This window comes from Haemaphysalis longicornis, unplaced genomic scaffold, assembly GCF_048455015.1.
Source record: "Haemaphysalis longicornis isolate Haplotype H1 unplaced genomic scaffold, Haemaphysalis longicornis Haplotype H1 scaffold_14, whole genome shotgun sequence".
Lineage (NCBI taxonomy): Eukaryota > Metazoa > Arthropoda > Arachnida > Ixodida > Ixodidae > Haemaphysalis > Haemaphysalis longicornis.
The window spans coordinates 62,712,051-62,726,758 of record NW_027526245.1 but is presented as its reverse complement, the minus strand read 5'-3'; the positions used below and the strand labels follow the sequence as shown (position 1 = coordinate 62,726,758).

At 44.1% G+C, this 14,708-nt stretch overlaps 1 protein-coding gene across 1 annotated transcript; it reads right to left on the bottom strand.

The window, feature by feature from the left end:
• Nucleotides 1-961: 961 nt before the first annotated feature.
• On the bottom strand, nucleotides 962-13,247 carry LOC144165135 (glutathione S-transferase 1-like). Its single transcript, XM_077695239.1, has 5 exons — nucleotides 12,982-13,247; nucleotides 11,333-11,391; nucleotides 6,371-6,512; nucleotides 4,983-5,153; nucleotides 962-1,099 (listed from the first exon to the last, which is right to left on the bottom strand). The coding sequence occupies exons 1-5, from the start codon at nucleotides 13,120-13,122 to the stop codon at nucleotides 962-964; spliced, it is 651 nt and encodes a 216-aa protein (XP_077551365.1). The 5' UTR covers nucleotides 13,123-13,247.
• Between the last annotated feature and the right edge of the window lie 1,461 nt (nucleotides 13,248-14,708).

Below are 14,708 nucleotides of genomic sequence, written 5' to 3'. Positions count from 1 at the left end.
GAACATATCAGTGTTCAGTTCATCAAGAAATTAGGGAGACAAGGATGCAAAAAGCGTGAGGGAAGATAGCAAAAAGAGGAGAACGGCGCCACAGCCCCTCTGGCAAATCGCTGCTCCGCCCTCGACAGCTTTCTTGTTTAGAGAAACTGCGGTGACTTGTTTGTTTTCTCCTCTATCAGATGAACTACAGGCACAACCATGAACGAAATTTATTTGCTTGGATGTGAAGCCAACGCCTTAGGTACTAGGCCTCAATGGCAGCGCAATTTTTCGACAAAGGGTCAGTGGCTCTATTTCTTACTTGGCCAAGTGCTTGAGCTTTTTTCGAAGTTCTCTCAATTCTGCGCTGCATTTACATGTGTTATACACAATTGGTAAAAATAACAGGAACTTTTTATGCATAACGTTTTTGCAGTTTGAATATTTATAGTCTTATAAATTCGAATTTAGCTATTGTTTTTTATGTGGTTTGACCTTATTTGTGTGTGCTTTAGCGCTCGACGAGACCATGCAGGGTGGTCTCAAAAGCAGGCATCGCTACGGGCCTGAATACAGTAGTGAAGTTTTATGTCACGTCAAGCTCGGCCGGAAGATAAAAAAGACGCCGAAAAAACTTGACCCCGCACTTAGTTATTTGTTAAAAAAAGCAAGAAGGTTACTCGAACTAAACTAAAGCGATATCAGCTAACATATTCGTGGTTTTCACGTAAAACCTCAACTAGAGAAAAAATTCTTGAGAAAAACTTGCCAATATATTCCCGTGGTTATGCCAGAAAGTTTCCTTGTTTCAGCTGAAATAAAGATGACACAAATTTCAAAATTTACAAGCTAATTGTTAATTGTTCTAATAGCTTCCGCGACGTTGTGTCGGTGCGGCGGGTGAAAAAAATAAATTTATATATGGTTGCGCAACCGTGAAACACTTTCGAGATGTATTCTATCTTTGCAAGTGGTAACACCTTTATTCGTAGCTTTCCCATTCCTTGCTTCGTTCTTCAATCATTGAGCCTAAAACCTGGGCGAAGCATGGGAGCTGACCGCTGATTCTGTTGTAGTACGACACCAGCTTTGCAAACTTCGTCTTGTCCACTGCCGAGAGCTGGAAAAGAAACCCGCAGTGTTATTTTAGGTTATGCAATGAGCGCAGGGAAGATATTAGTAGCTTTGTTACCGGGAACATAGCAGGAAGGTTGTTATATTACTTGTTTGCTGTAATGTACTGAAGCAAATATTGGCGCACTTTATCGCTATGTACACCGACGTTTTGAAAAAAAAATATTCTGACAGATACTGTTACTCGCCACGCCCCACATAGACCATTCCAGAACCCGTTGTTCGGGTGATTCATTAGCACCTTTTTCAGAATTCGCAGCGATTCAAGCATTTGTAACACAAATTGTGCGCAATTGACGAAACAAGCTTCTTTTTAAACGAACCTTCATATAGATATCGAACGAACATTTCGGTGTTTCCACGTATAGATAGAACTCCTGCGGCGCAAGCCCATGCGCACGCGCGAAATACCAGGTTATAGAGGAGTTAGAATTACGGGGAGGTAGATTGTCTTGGTTTATAGTTAACGAAGCTACGCTGTCGCATCTTGAGACAATACAAAGTGGGAGTGGCGCATCGGAAGGACCGAAGAAAGTGCCTCGCTGGATCGAGCGCGCGAGTGCAGTGAACTGCTTTGTGAAGAAAGAAAAGCTTCTTATTGCAATGAACTGCATACCGTTTTGAGACTGGCGCCCGCTTGCGGGAGCCACCACCTCGAAAAAGAGCGGAACTTCTGCGCCACAATACGCAGAGGTGATAGACGAAAAAGAGAAAGCAAAAGGCAGATTCTCGGTCGCCATGTTAAGGCTTCTGATGCCATGCAAGTAATAAAAATACTGTTGCCTTTTCTTGCTTTCCGTTCGCATTTCAGGTTCTTCAACAACACAGCTGAATCGACAAGGACGCTCATGGGTTGCGGTGTGGACGGAGCAGCTTCAACGTGGCGAAGGCAAACACCGGCTGTACGCTACTTTGAAATGGGTAGGCCGCGCCTCATGCACGAGCAGCACGTCACAGCTTCGCTGGTTGACCTTCTGCACAAGGTGAACGGAGTTTTTCAACAGCAGAGCTGCTTAGGCCGACACGAGTAAGTCCTTTGGAGAGAGCAAACTGTGAAGCTTCAAGAACACACGGTGGTTAGCAAGGTCCCCGTACTCCCAACCTGCACCTTTGCGCCGCGAAACCGGCACCCGAACTACTCCGTGACCCCCAATATCCGAGGAGTGCGGGTAGTAGCTCTGGGGGACAATGAAGATGTGGAGCGAATTGGAAAGAAAAAAAAACGCTTGCCTTGGTTGGAATCTAACCTGGGTGCTTCGCGCTATAAAGCCGGCGTTTATCCGATTGAGCAATGATCGCATTCCGAGAGCTCAGCATTTCCTTTGAATTCGTAGCACGGGCGTTTGCTTTGGACTTGGCAGCGGGTTCTAGCGCGGGTCAACCTGGTCCCTTTGGGAGAAACGTGAAAGCCTGCGCAAGAAACGATCCCAGCCTGCCAGTCAGGGGGAACTTTCAGTGGCAAGGTTAGAAATAAATGTGAAGTGATGACATATAGAGGGGAAACTTGGTGCCTTACTAAACAACTTGAAGGCAAACTCAGGGCGGCTCAACGGAACATGGAACGAATAGTGATAGACGGCCTTCCTGGATCAGAGAAAAAACTAGGGTAGGAGCTATCATAGTTTAAAGAGAGACCGAGAAATTGACTTAGGCACGAGGGGAAATTTCGCGGAATTACAATCTATGGGCTACAAGGGTGACGGAGTTGGCACCGAGAGACGGGTCTCAAAAGAGGTACGCAAATAATTCGATGGAGCTACGAAACAATTGCAAATTGGAGGCAAATATTGGACTCGAGTGGAGCGGGACAAGAGCGGTTGAAGGTCGATGGGAGAGGCTTTCGTTCTGAAGTGGACCTAATGGGCTGCTGCTGCTGTGGTTGATGATGCAACAGCCGGGTTTCCAGTGAAGGGATAGGGGCCGCCCGGTCTTTTATTTCTCCCGCCTTGCACCACTCGTGCAAGCTCCGCCATTTTTTACATGAAGAATTCGCTTGTTTAAACATGTGAACTGCTCGCATGACGAATCTGCGGCTGTGCCTCGTCACTTGCTTTTCGGGCATTGTTATGGTTTCTTGTTTATATGTCTTTGGGTTACTGACCTAAAAGTGATGCCACTCCAGGTTTTTCACAGATTCCCTGGTTTATTGGAAACGTTTTATTTGTTAGTCACCGCTCGTGTTTGTAAATTTTTTCTTCGTCCTTTTGTACGCATTGTTTCTTGTCGAAATATGCAGATCCAACCGTCCAAATTTTACGCCAGGCTTTCGCTTTCATAGCACGTAAAGAGACGCAACTGTCCCGAGAAATATTGGTTCTACGTACTTTTGAATAAATTTCGGTCAGCCCAAATGATTTTTACTGATGGCATATAGATACAAGCGCAGCTTTTTTTCTGTGAATCAAGTGCCAAAAGTTCTGCTTACCATCTATGATCAAAACGTAATGCCTTTGGTGAAAGTATTCATCACTAAAACCTATTAGTGGAATTCGCGAATATCCGGCGGCCAATTAAGCCGGGACACGTGATTGCATCGCAAAATGCATTCCACCGCCGTCTGACGCTGCACTGTTGAGACATCACTGTGCGCCTGCGCGTCCTGCCACTCTCGCTACCCTGTCTTCTAATTCTCTTGAAGAAGCAAAGCGGCTCACATACACCTTCTGGCGCTAGGGGTCACTTCCTTTGCTCAACATCTCCCAACAACGGGCCTACTTCCAAGTCCTTTGCTGGCCGTTAGCAGTGCTTTCATTTTCACTTTAAGGGATGCGGTAGGATACCGACTTACATTTTCGTTCTTTTCTTGTTGAACCCACTACCACGACCAGTTTGTGTAGTTTTCCACTTTCAGACTTGTTTTATTGCGTGTGCAAAGGGACCTCTCGTGACTTTTTATTCGAATACACTATTTCTCGCCTCAGTTCCACTTCTGTGTTGGTAGGCTAAATGTGAGGTAACAGCGCAGTGCATGTTTTTAGGCAAAAAGTGCAAACGTGCGCGGGAATATAAATGCCACATAATCGTCCCCGAGATGAGAAAGATACAATATCTGTCGGATCGGATCATCGTGGGCAATGCACAATTTATACCGCCGTCCGCAACCGATGCGTGCTCGAGCGAGACGTGTTGAGCAAAGAACGGGACCCATCGCGCCAAACGCTGAATGTGGTCAGGCTTGTCGCTTGAAGTGAAGGGAAAAACAGGGAAGCAAGCGCAGTACGACTCGTAATCGTACAGTGGTGTGCCAACACCGGAAGTGGAACGTGAGGTGGAGCAGGGATGCATGTTGGCACGCGCACACGTGCCCCTCGTTGTTTTGCCGCTAGGTGTACATGCCTATCCCTTGGTTTAAGAGACGGGTGGTCTTATGATACCACAAATCTTAAAGTCTAAAGAGAGAATAGGTTTTGCCAAAAATAACGTTTTATTGAAGATATTATTTAGCATGTCTGCAAGTAACGAGTGCGCTGTTCGTTGGTAACAAGAGGTCGAGCGTTTCGAACAGTGAGTTTTTTTATGGGATACTTTACCCAAGCAAACGCTGCACCTTTCACGAGTTTGCACAGCTGATGCTTTGTTTCTCGCCTACACTGTGAATATATGACGCAAGTGAAGTCCTGAGGTACTCATTGCGTAAAACACAGCGTTTTATGCGTCCTAAGTAAGCTTCTTGGCATACCAAAAAATACTACTTTTAGTCAGCATGTGTATGTTCAGCAAGATATCTGTTAAAGAGCTTAAAACCATGAATTTCTCACCACTTGTTCGCATTCGATATTCTCACAAACTTTTTGTGTTTTTTACTGCTATGATACCAGTAAAAGGTGACAGTTCGTTGAGGGTGATAGCGATAATAAATTAGCACTCACCGGAACAAAACACATCATAATGGATACAAGCCGGATGTCTGCGACGGTTAAGGCGTTTCCAACCGCAAACATCTTGTCAATGACAATATCTTGGAGGGGCTTCAATACCCTGTCCTCAAATGCGGACAATTCGTCTCCGACAAGCTTCTTCCTTCGGACAATGGCTGAGCGCTAAATAAAAGCAAAAAAGAACGTTGTTGCGAAAAATTGAACATTCGCGTCATTGTGGCGTACATATTATTCCCAACATTAAAGTGTAAAAATTTCTAAACGTAAATAAACGTTTGTTGTAGATACCTTTTCTGTTGGTTTATTGTTATTGATTGTTCAATATTTTTTATACAGATATTCCTGTGACTTTTTAGGTAGAGTGACAACACTTGATATTAAAAACACCAAGAACGCCTTATTACGGAACGCGAAATACCTACTGCTGCCGCATGGTGAGCTGGGTTAGTTGGTAAAACGTAACGTCGAGAATTTGCTGCAGTATTTTCGCAAATTATCATTATGCAATGTATCACAGGCCTTTTTTGCACCTCAGAAGATGCCTTGATCAGAATGTTTGATTTTGTCGCGTATAGCAAGAACGTCCCGCTGGCTTTTGAAGGGTTTCAGCAGGGCACGTATGGGACATTTACAAGACACAATTTTCCGTAATGTACCTGGTAATGTCGAAGGGCTGGTAAGTTTCGTTGGTGATATGTAGAACAGAGTCTTGTTGAACGCGGGAATTAGCCAAAAAAAAAATGTGCGTGTGCGATTGGTGTACCCGTTAGGTGCCCCTTGCCGCAGTACTCAACGCTACAATATGAACTGGATCCACCGCAGTTATCGAAGTTGAAGGTGCACTGACATTTTTAGCACTGAACTACTGCAAGCAGAAAAATTCCTCGTAGGACCACTCATGAAGAAACCGGATGACTTGTTTGCTGCAACCAGATGACGATCACGCAGTGCCTGTGTATGCTTGCGATGCGTATAGCGTCCTCATAAAGGACGAATGAACAAACCACCAAGTTTATTGGCAGTGTTGCAGGATCCGGATTCAACCATACGCTTATTGGTGTTCCCTCCGTAAGTTTTATGAGTCCCATTTCCAAAAAATGTCAACATTTTTTCACACTTGTTTACATGCTCTGCATCGTACCTCCTCAGCGTTATTTTATATCAATAGATTGTTTGAAATCATTGCGTTGATAGTTTAGGCACGGTAGGGTATATATTATAACACAAACATACCAGTTTTTTTAACTGTGCAGAGATGTTGTAATGTTAAGCTCTATCTGTAAAAAATGGGGCACAATTTACTAGACAGCGAACGTCTTGCAAATGTCTGATTATGAGCTCACGGGGTGTTCAGGTAACGACGGGTTTCTAACACTCACAATGTAAGATGAGGCCACCGGTTGAATGAAGCTTGACACCAAGTACAAGATTTGGTCCACCTGCGCTCGTTTGTGAACTTCCTTTGGGTAAATGGGTGATTCAGGAGCATATTTATTAAGCAGGTAGTAACAGATGGCAGAACTGAAAGAAGGCAAGATAACATGAATCAAACAACTATGAAGGTGACCGGCAGTAATTAAATTATGTAGGTTTGATAGGAAGTACATGAATGTAGCAACATAAGTAACACAAGAGAAAAAAACCTCCGTCGCATGCCCCCGCGCGAGGGACACGAGTAAATGCAGAGCATTGGGGATGGTCACGTGGCGTAGGTTGTGGTAGTTGGCGGTGGTAGTTGTAGTTGTTGTCGTAGGGGTTGCGTAGTTGGGTTGCGAGACGGGAGAGAGCGAGAGACGAGAGACGTAAGTACGTAACGTGTTATTTATTGCCATCGTTTGCACCCCACCCTCTCTGCGGGGCAATCGGTTGGATCTTTATTATTATTCTTTTCTTTCTTTTCTTTTCTTTCTTATTATCCCTCTCGGGAGGGCAGTGCGCCATCGTCGAAGTTCATAAGCGATGGAAGCAACACCTTCAACCAGTACCGCGACGCGAGCCAACGTCAGCGTTGCAGTACCAATTCAAGACATCGTGCCATCCTCTTCATCGACGGCGGCAGAAGACAAGGCGGCGAGACGGCGCGCTGCCGACGCCGAACTTCGTGCACGCGAAGCCGCGGCCAAACTTCAACGTCGGGCCGCGGATCCTTCGCTCGGGCAACGAGTATATTCGTTGCGCGCGCAGTAGAGGGAGAGGAGGTAGCACCTGCTGCTGCAACGCCTCTTTCAGCGCCGGAGCACGCGCATGCGCGCCCGCACCTGTTGTTGAGAGCGAGGAGGAGCGGGGGAGGGGCGCACGTGCTGGCTGGCTGCGGACGCCGAGTTACGGACGCATAACATCGTGAGTTAAAGAAATGCTCTGCATTTAAAACGTGGAGTGTCGCTGTAGCCTACAAATGGCACACACGATAGAATAGGAATGGCAAACAAACCAGCCATCGGCTCAAAATAGGCTGTGATTGACGCAAGATTTGTCAGGAAAGCTGCGTAGGCAGAGTAAGGAGTTTCAGTTCAACAGTTTGTTCATCTTTGGTCTCGGTGTGAATCACACAAGGCGCATAAGGATCGCGAGTAGATCACACATTGAACACAAAGTGTATTCACGGCTCTATGCAACTGAACAAAGACTCGGTGAATTCGTTGTGTCTTTCGATTTAGAAGCGCGTTATTACTCTTATTAGTCATATTACTTACTTATTACTGACTTTATGACTCACGTATTACTTATTACCCATTCACTTACGCACGTACTCACGACATATTACTCCGTTACTTTCGCAATTTGTGCATCTAAATTTAAATGTGTAAAATGAGCGAATAATAAAGTATACGGCTGCTTAACTCAGTTGACATATTTATGTGGGGCGTGTGTTTGCCTCTAAGGACTTGCTTGACAGGTTTATAATTTTTATGGAGTTTGATATGCCTTTGAAAATTGTTGAGCATAAAATAAAGTAATTGAAAAAAGACCTTCCTGTAGAATCAGTCCTTCCTCTTAGGACCTAGACGTCGATGTCGTCTTCAACGTCCTATATCACAGATGTTACTACGAGAGTTCCAGCATGCGCGAAGTGTGCTTCTGGAAGCACTAAGTTAGTAACACGTATGTAAACAAGACGGTGTCGGTGTTGACCGAAATGGACTGAGCCTTGCAACAAATGCACATCAGCGACACCAAACCATACCAAGGCACATCAGTCACGAGAACTCAATAGCGCATGCTGCTGGAAAAACACCAGCCAAACAAAATACACGCCTCTTCGCAAAATGCAGTTTACGCTATTCATTTCGCATTAATTTGTTGCCTCTCTACCCGTGTGCATGGTCCCATTCATCCTGTTTTTATCAAAATCACGAAGCACAACCTGAAAGGGTGAACTTTTTGGCCACATGCTGCATATTTTACGCAAAGATGAATTTTCTGGCAGGGCCGTTTGTAGTAAATTCGGTCCATTTCCTTTTGGAGGTGTCAAGAAATATGCTCGACACCTTTTATTTTATATCCTTTTTCACTAACACTTCCCCATGTTATCATAAATCGACGCTTGTTATTTATTTTTATAAGGCTTTTCCTCTTGATTTTGTTACCTTTGCCACCTAAAGGCCAGCTGCTGTAAAAATGTCTACTTCTTCCAATTTCTCTTTCCCTATAGACTTCCAAACTAAAATGGAAGGTATGGAATGGGACAGCTCAACTATCCGCATGCACAACGCAAGCGGTCATCCAACAGCGGCGCTTTGGAAGCCGAAATTGGGAAGAGCGCGGCTATTTCGGCCAGGCTCAAGGGACGTTGCAGCCCATTACTCAGCGGCCGACCCGCCACCAGCTTAAAAGGAAGACTGCGCGGAGGTTGCGCGCAGTATAACATGTATAACATGTATAACACGTGTACAACACAAGTATAACATATTAGTAGAAATTAAGAAGAGAAAATGGACGTGGGCAGGGCATGTAATGTGAAGGCAAGATAACCGTTGGTCATTAAGGGTAACAGAGTGGATCCCTAGAGAAGGCAAGCGTGGCAGGGGGCGGCAGAAATGTAGATGGGCAGATGAGATCAATAAGGTTGCGGGGATAAATTGGTCGCAGCAAGCGGACCGGGGAAATTTGAGATTAACGGGACGGGCGTTTTCGCTGCAGTGGGCGTAGATATGATGATTATGATGATAATGATGATGATGATAATAATAATAATAATAAGAAGAATAAGAACACGTTCAACGGAAGTTTAACCCATGCGAAATTTCGGTGCAGTTGGTCTGTTCCTCACCTGGAACAGCCCCCAGTAGGAATTTTCCCCATTCAATATCTAGGGCTGTCTTAGTTGTTTTTCTGTTGCTTTTCGTCATTTGCTTCTCAAGCATACAGCCTGGTGCTTGGCTTCGGCTAGAAAAAGTATAACATTTTATACATAACCGGTGGGCTGGTTTGGTAAAATTTCTCAGCTATTTCCGACCGGAGATATAACGCGTGGTAAATGTAGGAACCTATGTAGATACCCTTATCTATTCGCAAATTATTCTCAATAATTTTACCATGCTTCTTAGTTTTGAAGTACCAGAATTCAAAAAATTGATGCTAGAAGCAGTATTGGTCTTTTACACGTCAATGACGTAGCAGAATACCATGACCATGCTCGCGGTGTTGCTGCTAGGGTTGCAATTGTCTGATAAGGTGACCGCATTAAAAAATGGTGCGGCTATGCGCAGCCAACCCTGGGTATGCAATGCGAGCGACTGACTAAGCCTGGTTAAGTCCTGGCAACACATGGTTAACGTTTCATTTAACTGTAATTAATAAAGAATTCTTCCAAAGCCTGCCTTTGTCAGCGCTAGTGATCCCACTTGCGACGTTTCCCGAGCCGGACTGCTCGATCTTCCTGCCTCCGACGCTTACTTAGCGCGCTTAGCATTCCGGAGCATCTTTAGTGAAGAAGCTCGCAGGGAGCCATCCGCGCGGTTGATAGACGCCACTTGCCGATGACGGCTCAAAGCCTCCCGATTCAGCACAACGCTCAAAGAAATGACCCGGCTTCTCTGTCATCTATGGCCAACCTCGCATGCATGCGGCAAGCCGCGTGGTCAAGGGGCGACTAGGGTCGCCCCTTGACCACGCGGCACTAAATGAACTTTCACAGAGCGGGTAACGTGATGAATTTACAAGGATGCGGCGCACCAGTGGCCAAATGAAGGTCGAATTCCATCCGATGGCGAAATGGCCCGACGAGATCACTAACGCTTTGCTTAAAACATTTTTGCGGGCACTTAGTTTCTCTGTCTATCGTCTATACTTTCAGTTTTAAAAATGGAAGGTTTAGATGTTCCACATAAGGAGTACCCATCTTCCAGAAAGCGAGTTTTACTTGTGCTTAATTCCCCACCTTCGTAAACGGAACTAAGCATCTTCAGTACCGTAAGGCGAGTAAATATCAACAACTTCTGCCGGAAATTGTTATGTTTTATATTTTATATGCTTTCTATTTTTTTCGTTCGAATCATCGGTAGGTAACCGCGTATGGTCAGGTTAAACAGTGGGTTCGATGCTGTAATAATTAGCGGGTTCTTTCCTTTTCACTCGTCGCGAAGGCGATGGCGCAAAGTCATATGCCGTGCAAAGTCTGCATTTTACGAAGGGTCTGGTAGAATAAACTTTTTTTGAGGGTTTGGTTGTCAGGAAAAGTCCTGTATTGCGAATACTAAATGCTAAACTCGACATGGAACGTTTCCAAAACACTTCTATTGGCAAATTACACTAAGGAGTGTCTTGAATTGCAGTATTGAAACATGGCATCATCATATTTTGCCAACTCAAGTCATTCATTGTGACATGCTTAGAAGTAGTCGCCTATTGAACAAGAATAGCTATATACTTGCGCAAACAGCTTATCCCTACAGTCTGCACCTGCTACGACCGGCTGCAGGCCGCCCTAGAGAATTCCTGCTAAAATGGACGTTACCTTCATCACGGCGAAATTGCCATATTGCTCTCCATTTAAGGTCATAAACAGGGCAGTAAGGTGGACTACACAAGTGATTTCTTCCCCGGAACATGTCCTTTTTGTACACATCTTATTTCAAACTTTCTTTTGTACCCAACTTCAAACTTACTTAGTCTTACTTTCTATAGTATTTCTCCGATAATAGAGCACTCCTAGGTGCAACTAGGTCGATATCTATGGATCAAATTTTTTACTGCAGTTCCTTTCGCGAATATAAAAATAGTATGGGCATAACGTTTTCTTGAAACCATTTCGGACTGCTTTTTTCTATCAATACTTTTATAACTGTGATTTAGCTCTAGCTAGGCCAAAAAAAAGGCGTGTGAGTTTCTCATCGGCTTACCTTTCATAAAGTATAAAGCCACTGTCATCAATTGTCGGGACCATGTGCAGTGGACTCATCTAAAATGAGATCATAAGAAAATAGTATCACAGAACTAATACGTGTTAAATGAATCCCTATTACCTACCGGTCGGCCTGTTCCTTCGCAGTAAAATGAAACATAGCATCTTCAGTGTCCTTTTCGGTGAGGTCGCCGTCTTTTAAATACAGGGTCGACCATAGATGAAGAGTACATGAAGAACGGTAAGCCGTTGCTGTTATTTGTTTGGATAACTGCCATAATCATTATGTCCTGCGACAGATCTAAATTTATAACGGCACTTAAGGGGTCAGTAAATAAAAAGTTCGTTTTGCACGTAGATAGCAGGGTAGTGCTTTGAATTTGTTTCTACAGCTTTCTCATGGTTCTATCGCAAAAGAAACCGAATGGAGAAAAGCACGATTGTTTCCTTTTCTCAAAAACATTCATGTTTTTCATGAAGCTACTGGCCATCATTTGTTTTCTAATCAGGAAGGCATGTGGAGCCAATTTCACCCGATTGGATTTACATTTCCTTCCAAGAGACTTTAATGGACACATCCTGTAATTATCAGCTTCTGCTAATTTCTAGTTACGTCTAAAATGAAAGCAAACCATTCCCCTCATGCAGCATCTCGGAATTTCACATCAAGACATCCACATACGCGTTTGGAAATGCCGCTGGGGCTGAGCAAAAGTTTCTGAATATCTTCATGCCTATTAATGGAGCCCTCTAGAAAAGTAATTTTGTTTGAAAAAACGTAACACGACGCTGACCTTACTAGGTACTCGCCCCTTGTTCTTCTGGCGGTCAGATGGGGTGATTTAAATTTTGAATTCCCGCTAACAGAGGTCTTTTACTACCCAGCTTGTAATTGGAGGTTTTGAGCCCATCGCCCTCATAAATTATTTTCAGTTTATTCAAGTGGCAAGTACTGGGGGTGATAATGACCCCACGGTTTTAATACGTCGTCATATAAAGAACGGGAGAAATTACCTTAGCAAAACTCCTTCCTAAATTCGAAGCCAGAAAAATTTGTACACATTAAACACTATTGTTTTTAAACCTTGCAGGATGCCATTGTTTCTTTTTTTTTTTCAAGATGCTTTGGTCACTTTTACTTTCATGCTTTTCCAGGCTGCCTCGTGTTTCTAAAATAAATTATTCATTTTCTCAACCCTACAAACACCACATCTAATGCAGCAAATTTGGCGTGCTTCACGCGCTTTTTTAGTTATGGCCGCCGCTTCCCTATGCTATCAGACACGGCCGTTTGATAAAGCGGCAAAATATTTTTTGTTTGAGCTATGAGCGGTGTCACATTAACCCTCTAGTTTTCTTGTAAAGTTAGCCGTTTATTGAACTATTTGTACAACACATCACCCTTATTCGTTGCTAATGTTTAGTATCAATATCCCATTCAGACTGCTAAAAAACCGTGACTTTGCTGTCTACAGGTGATAAAAAATAACCGCGCAAGAAACTCATTCAAAGCATCGGAGCAACACTGATAATTTAGCGTTTACTCAAATAAACAATTCTCTGGACTTCATTCACCCCTTCCAGCAGGTTCCGCACCCTGGAAAGAATCATTCGCGATTCAATGCCGCAGCAATGATGCTCACTTACCTTTGTATAGCTCGCGGACATGTGATCTTGTTTGTCGTAATCTAGGGCCTTGACGTTCAGTTGAACACCTATATGCTTAGCTAGCATTTGAATGAATAGGCATGGCTCCCTTGTTGGGATGACGTAAATATCAATGCCCATCCTCTTGGTGAGTTCCTCCCGATATCTAGATTAAAACTTGATACCGCTCTGAGCGCGTGTGGCTGGTAGGCTATCGTAGGTGAGCAGGAGGCTTTTGTAGTGAAGCTGAGTTGAAACGGATGATCCGCATCTAGCACGGGGGAATAGAACAGAATAGTAAAAATGAAGCGCTATCGGAAAACCTGTTTCCGTTGCGAGATTTGCACGGCCTGCACCTGTTGTCTCCGCCTGCGCCCCGGATCCGTTGCCGCTTGGCCGGAATGGCAACGGAATGAAAATAACTGGGCCTATTTTGTGCGCTAGTTTTCCCATTTACCATGGTACAGCAGCATTTAGTTGTCGAGCTGGTTACCCATCGGCTGGATTAATGTAAGGGTGCTGGGGCAACGTATAAATACGTCGTCTGACTTCAGGTACATATGCCAAACGAACTGTAAGAAAGAGCTTACAATGCACCGGTGGATTCGCTAATATTAAGGATAAATGGCCCTTAAAAACGTGCAAACAGAGGCACTGAGAGCAGCATTTCTAGGTCTTCTAAAGCCATGCCAGAAATACCCACACACGCACGCGCCCGCACACATACACACCATTCAATGACAGTATACCGAATGTGTGACCAGAAGACATGTGATGAGTGCTAAGAAGCTATTTGAGTCGCCTCAACAATGATCATTCATTTTTGCGGTGTCTTCTACGTCTCACTTACGACGTTTAATTGCGACCGAGTCATCATTGCAACGCCGCTACATTATTTTTTCTTGAGCATCCAGTTCAATGACATGCCGCCAGAAGCGGCACGCGATGCTAGTAGAGACATCCACGAACTAACGCTCCGAAAGGTCAAATATACAATCAAAAGCAAAGACGGGATTTCCATCCAGTGTATTGGTAAAAGTTCTCATCACTAAAACACGTAACCTCTTTTTGATTAAGACAGGGAAGGTTTTTGATAAAACATTTAACTAATAACCGGTCGCGTTCACATACAAGGTTTCACTCAAAACCGTTCTACGAGTACAGGGAGCAATAAATGGCGCACGTACAAAAGATACTCTAGCGTTTTCGCGTCGCGAACGTTCTTGTTTATTTCTTGGTTCAGGAGTGTTCGTGGTACACGTCTCATCATAAAATTCGATTATCTTGCATGCATGTGCAGCTTTCCCGCTCATGGCAGTCCTTTCAACAGTGATTACTCTGCAAGTTTTTAGCTAAAGGAAAAGTTGTTTTGCACAGCTAATATTTGGGGAAAATACTTGCTTTGTGCACAGTTTCAAGTCGCGCAGGTTGCGCGACTGGGTTCCTGAGCCATGGGAACTATCCCACAGAAATGCATGAGGAGTTAGATTTGATAGCGAATTACACAAAACAATATTCAGAAACGTTAAATATTCTTTTAGCGTTTTAATCTTCACGTTGACTACTAGCCTTATGCCAAATATCATTTTCGTAAAGTGGTTTTTCTAGGTTCCCGAGAGGTTGTAATTATGAGCGAGAAAGCTGGGTATGCATTCAGATACGCCCTAACGGCACAATTCGCAAAAGCTTATTCAGGCAGGTTTACTGGTAATCTGTTGCCTAAACAC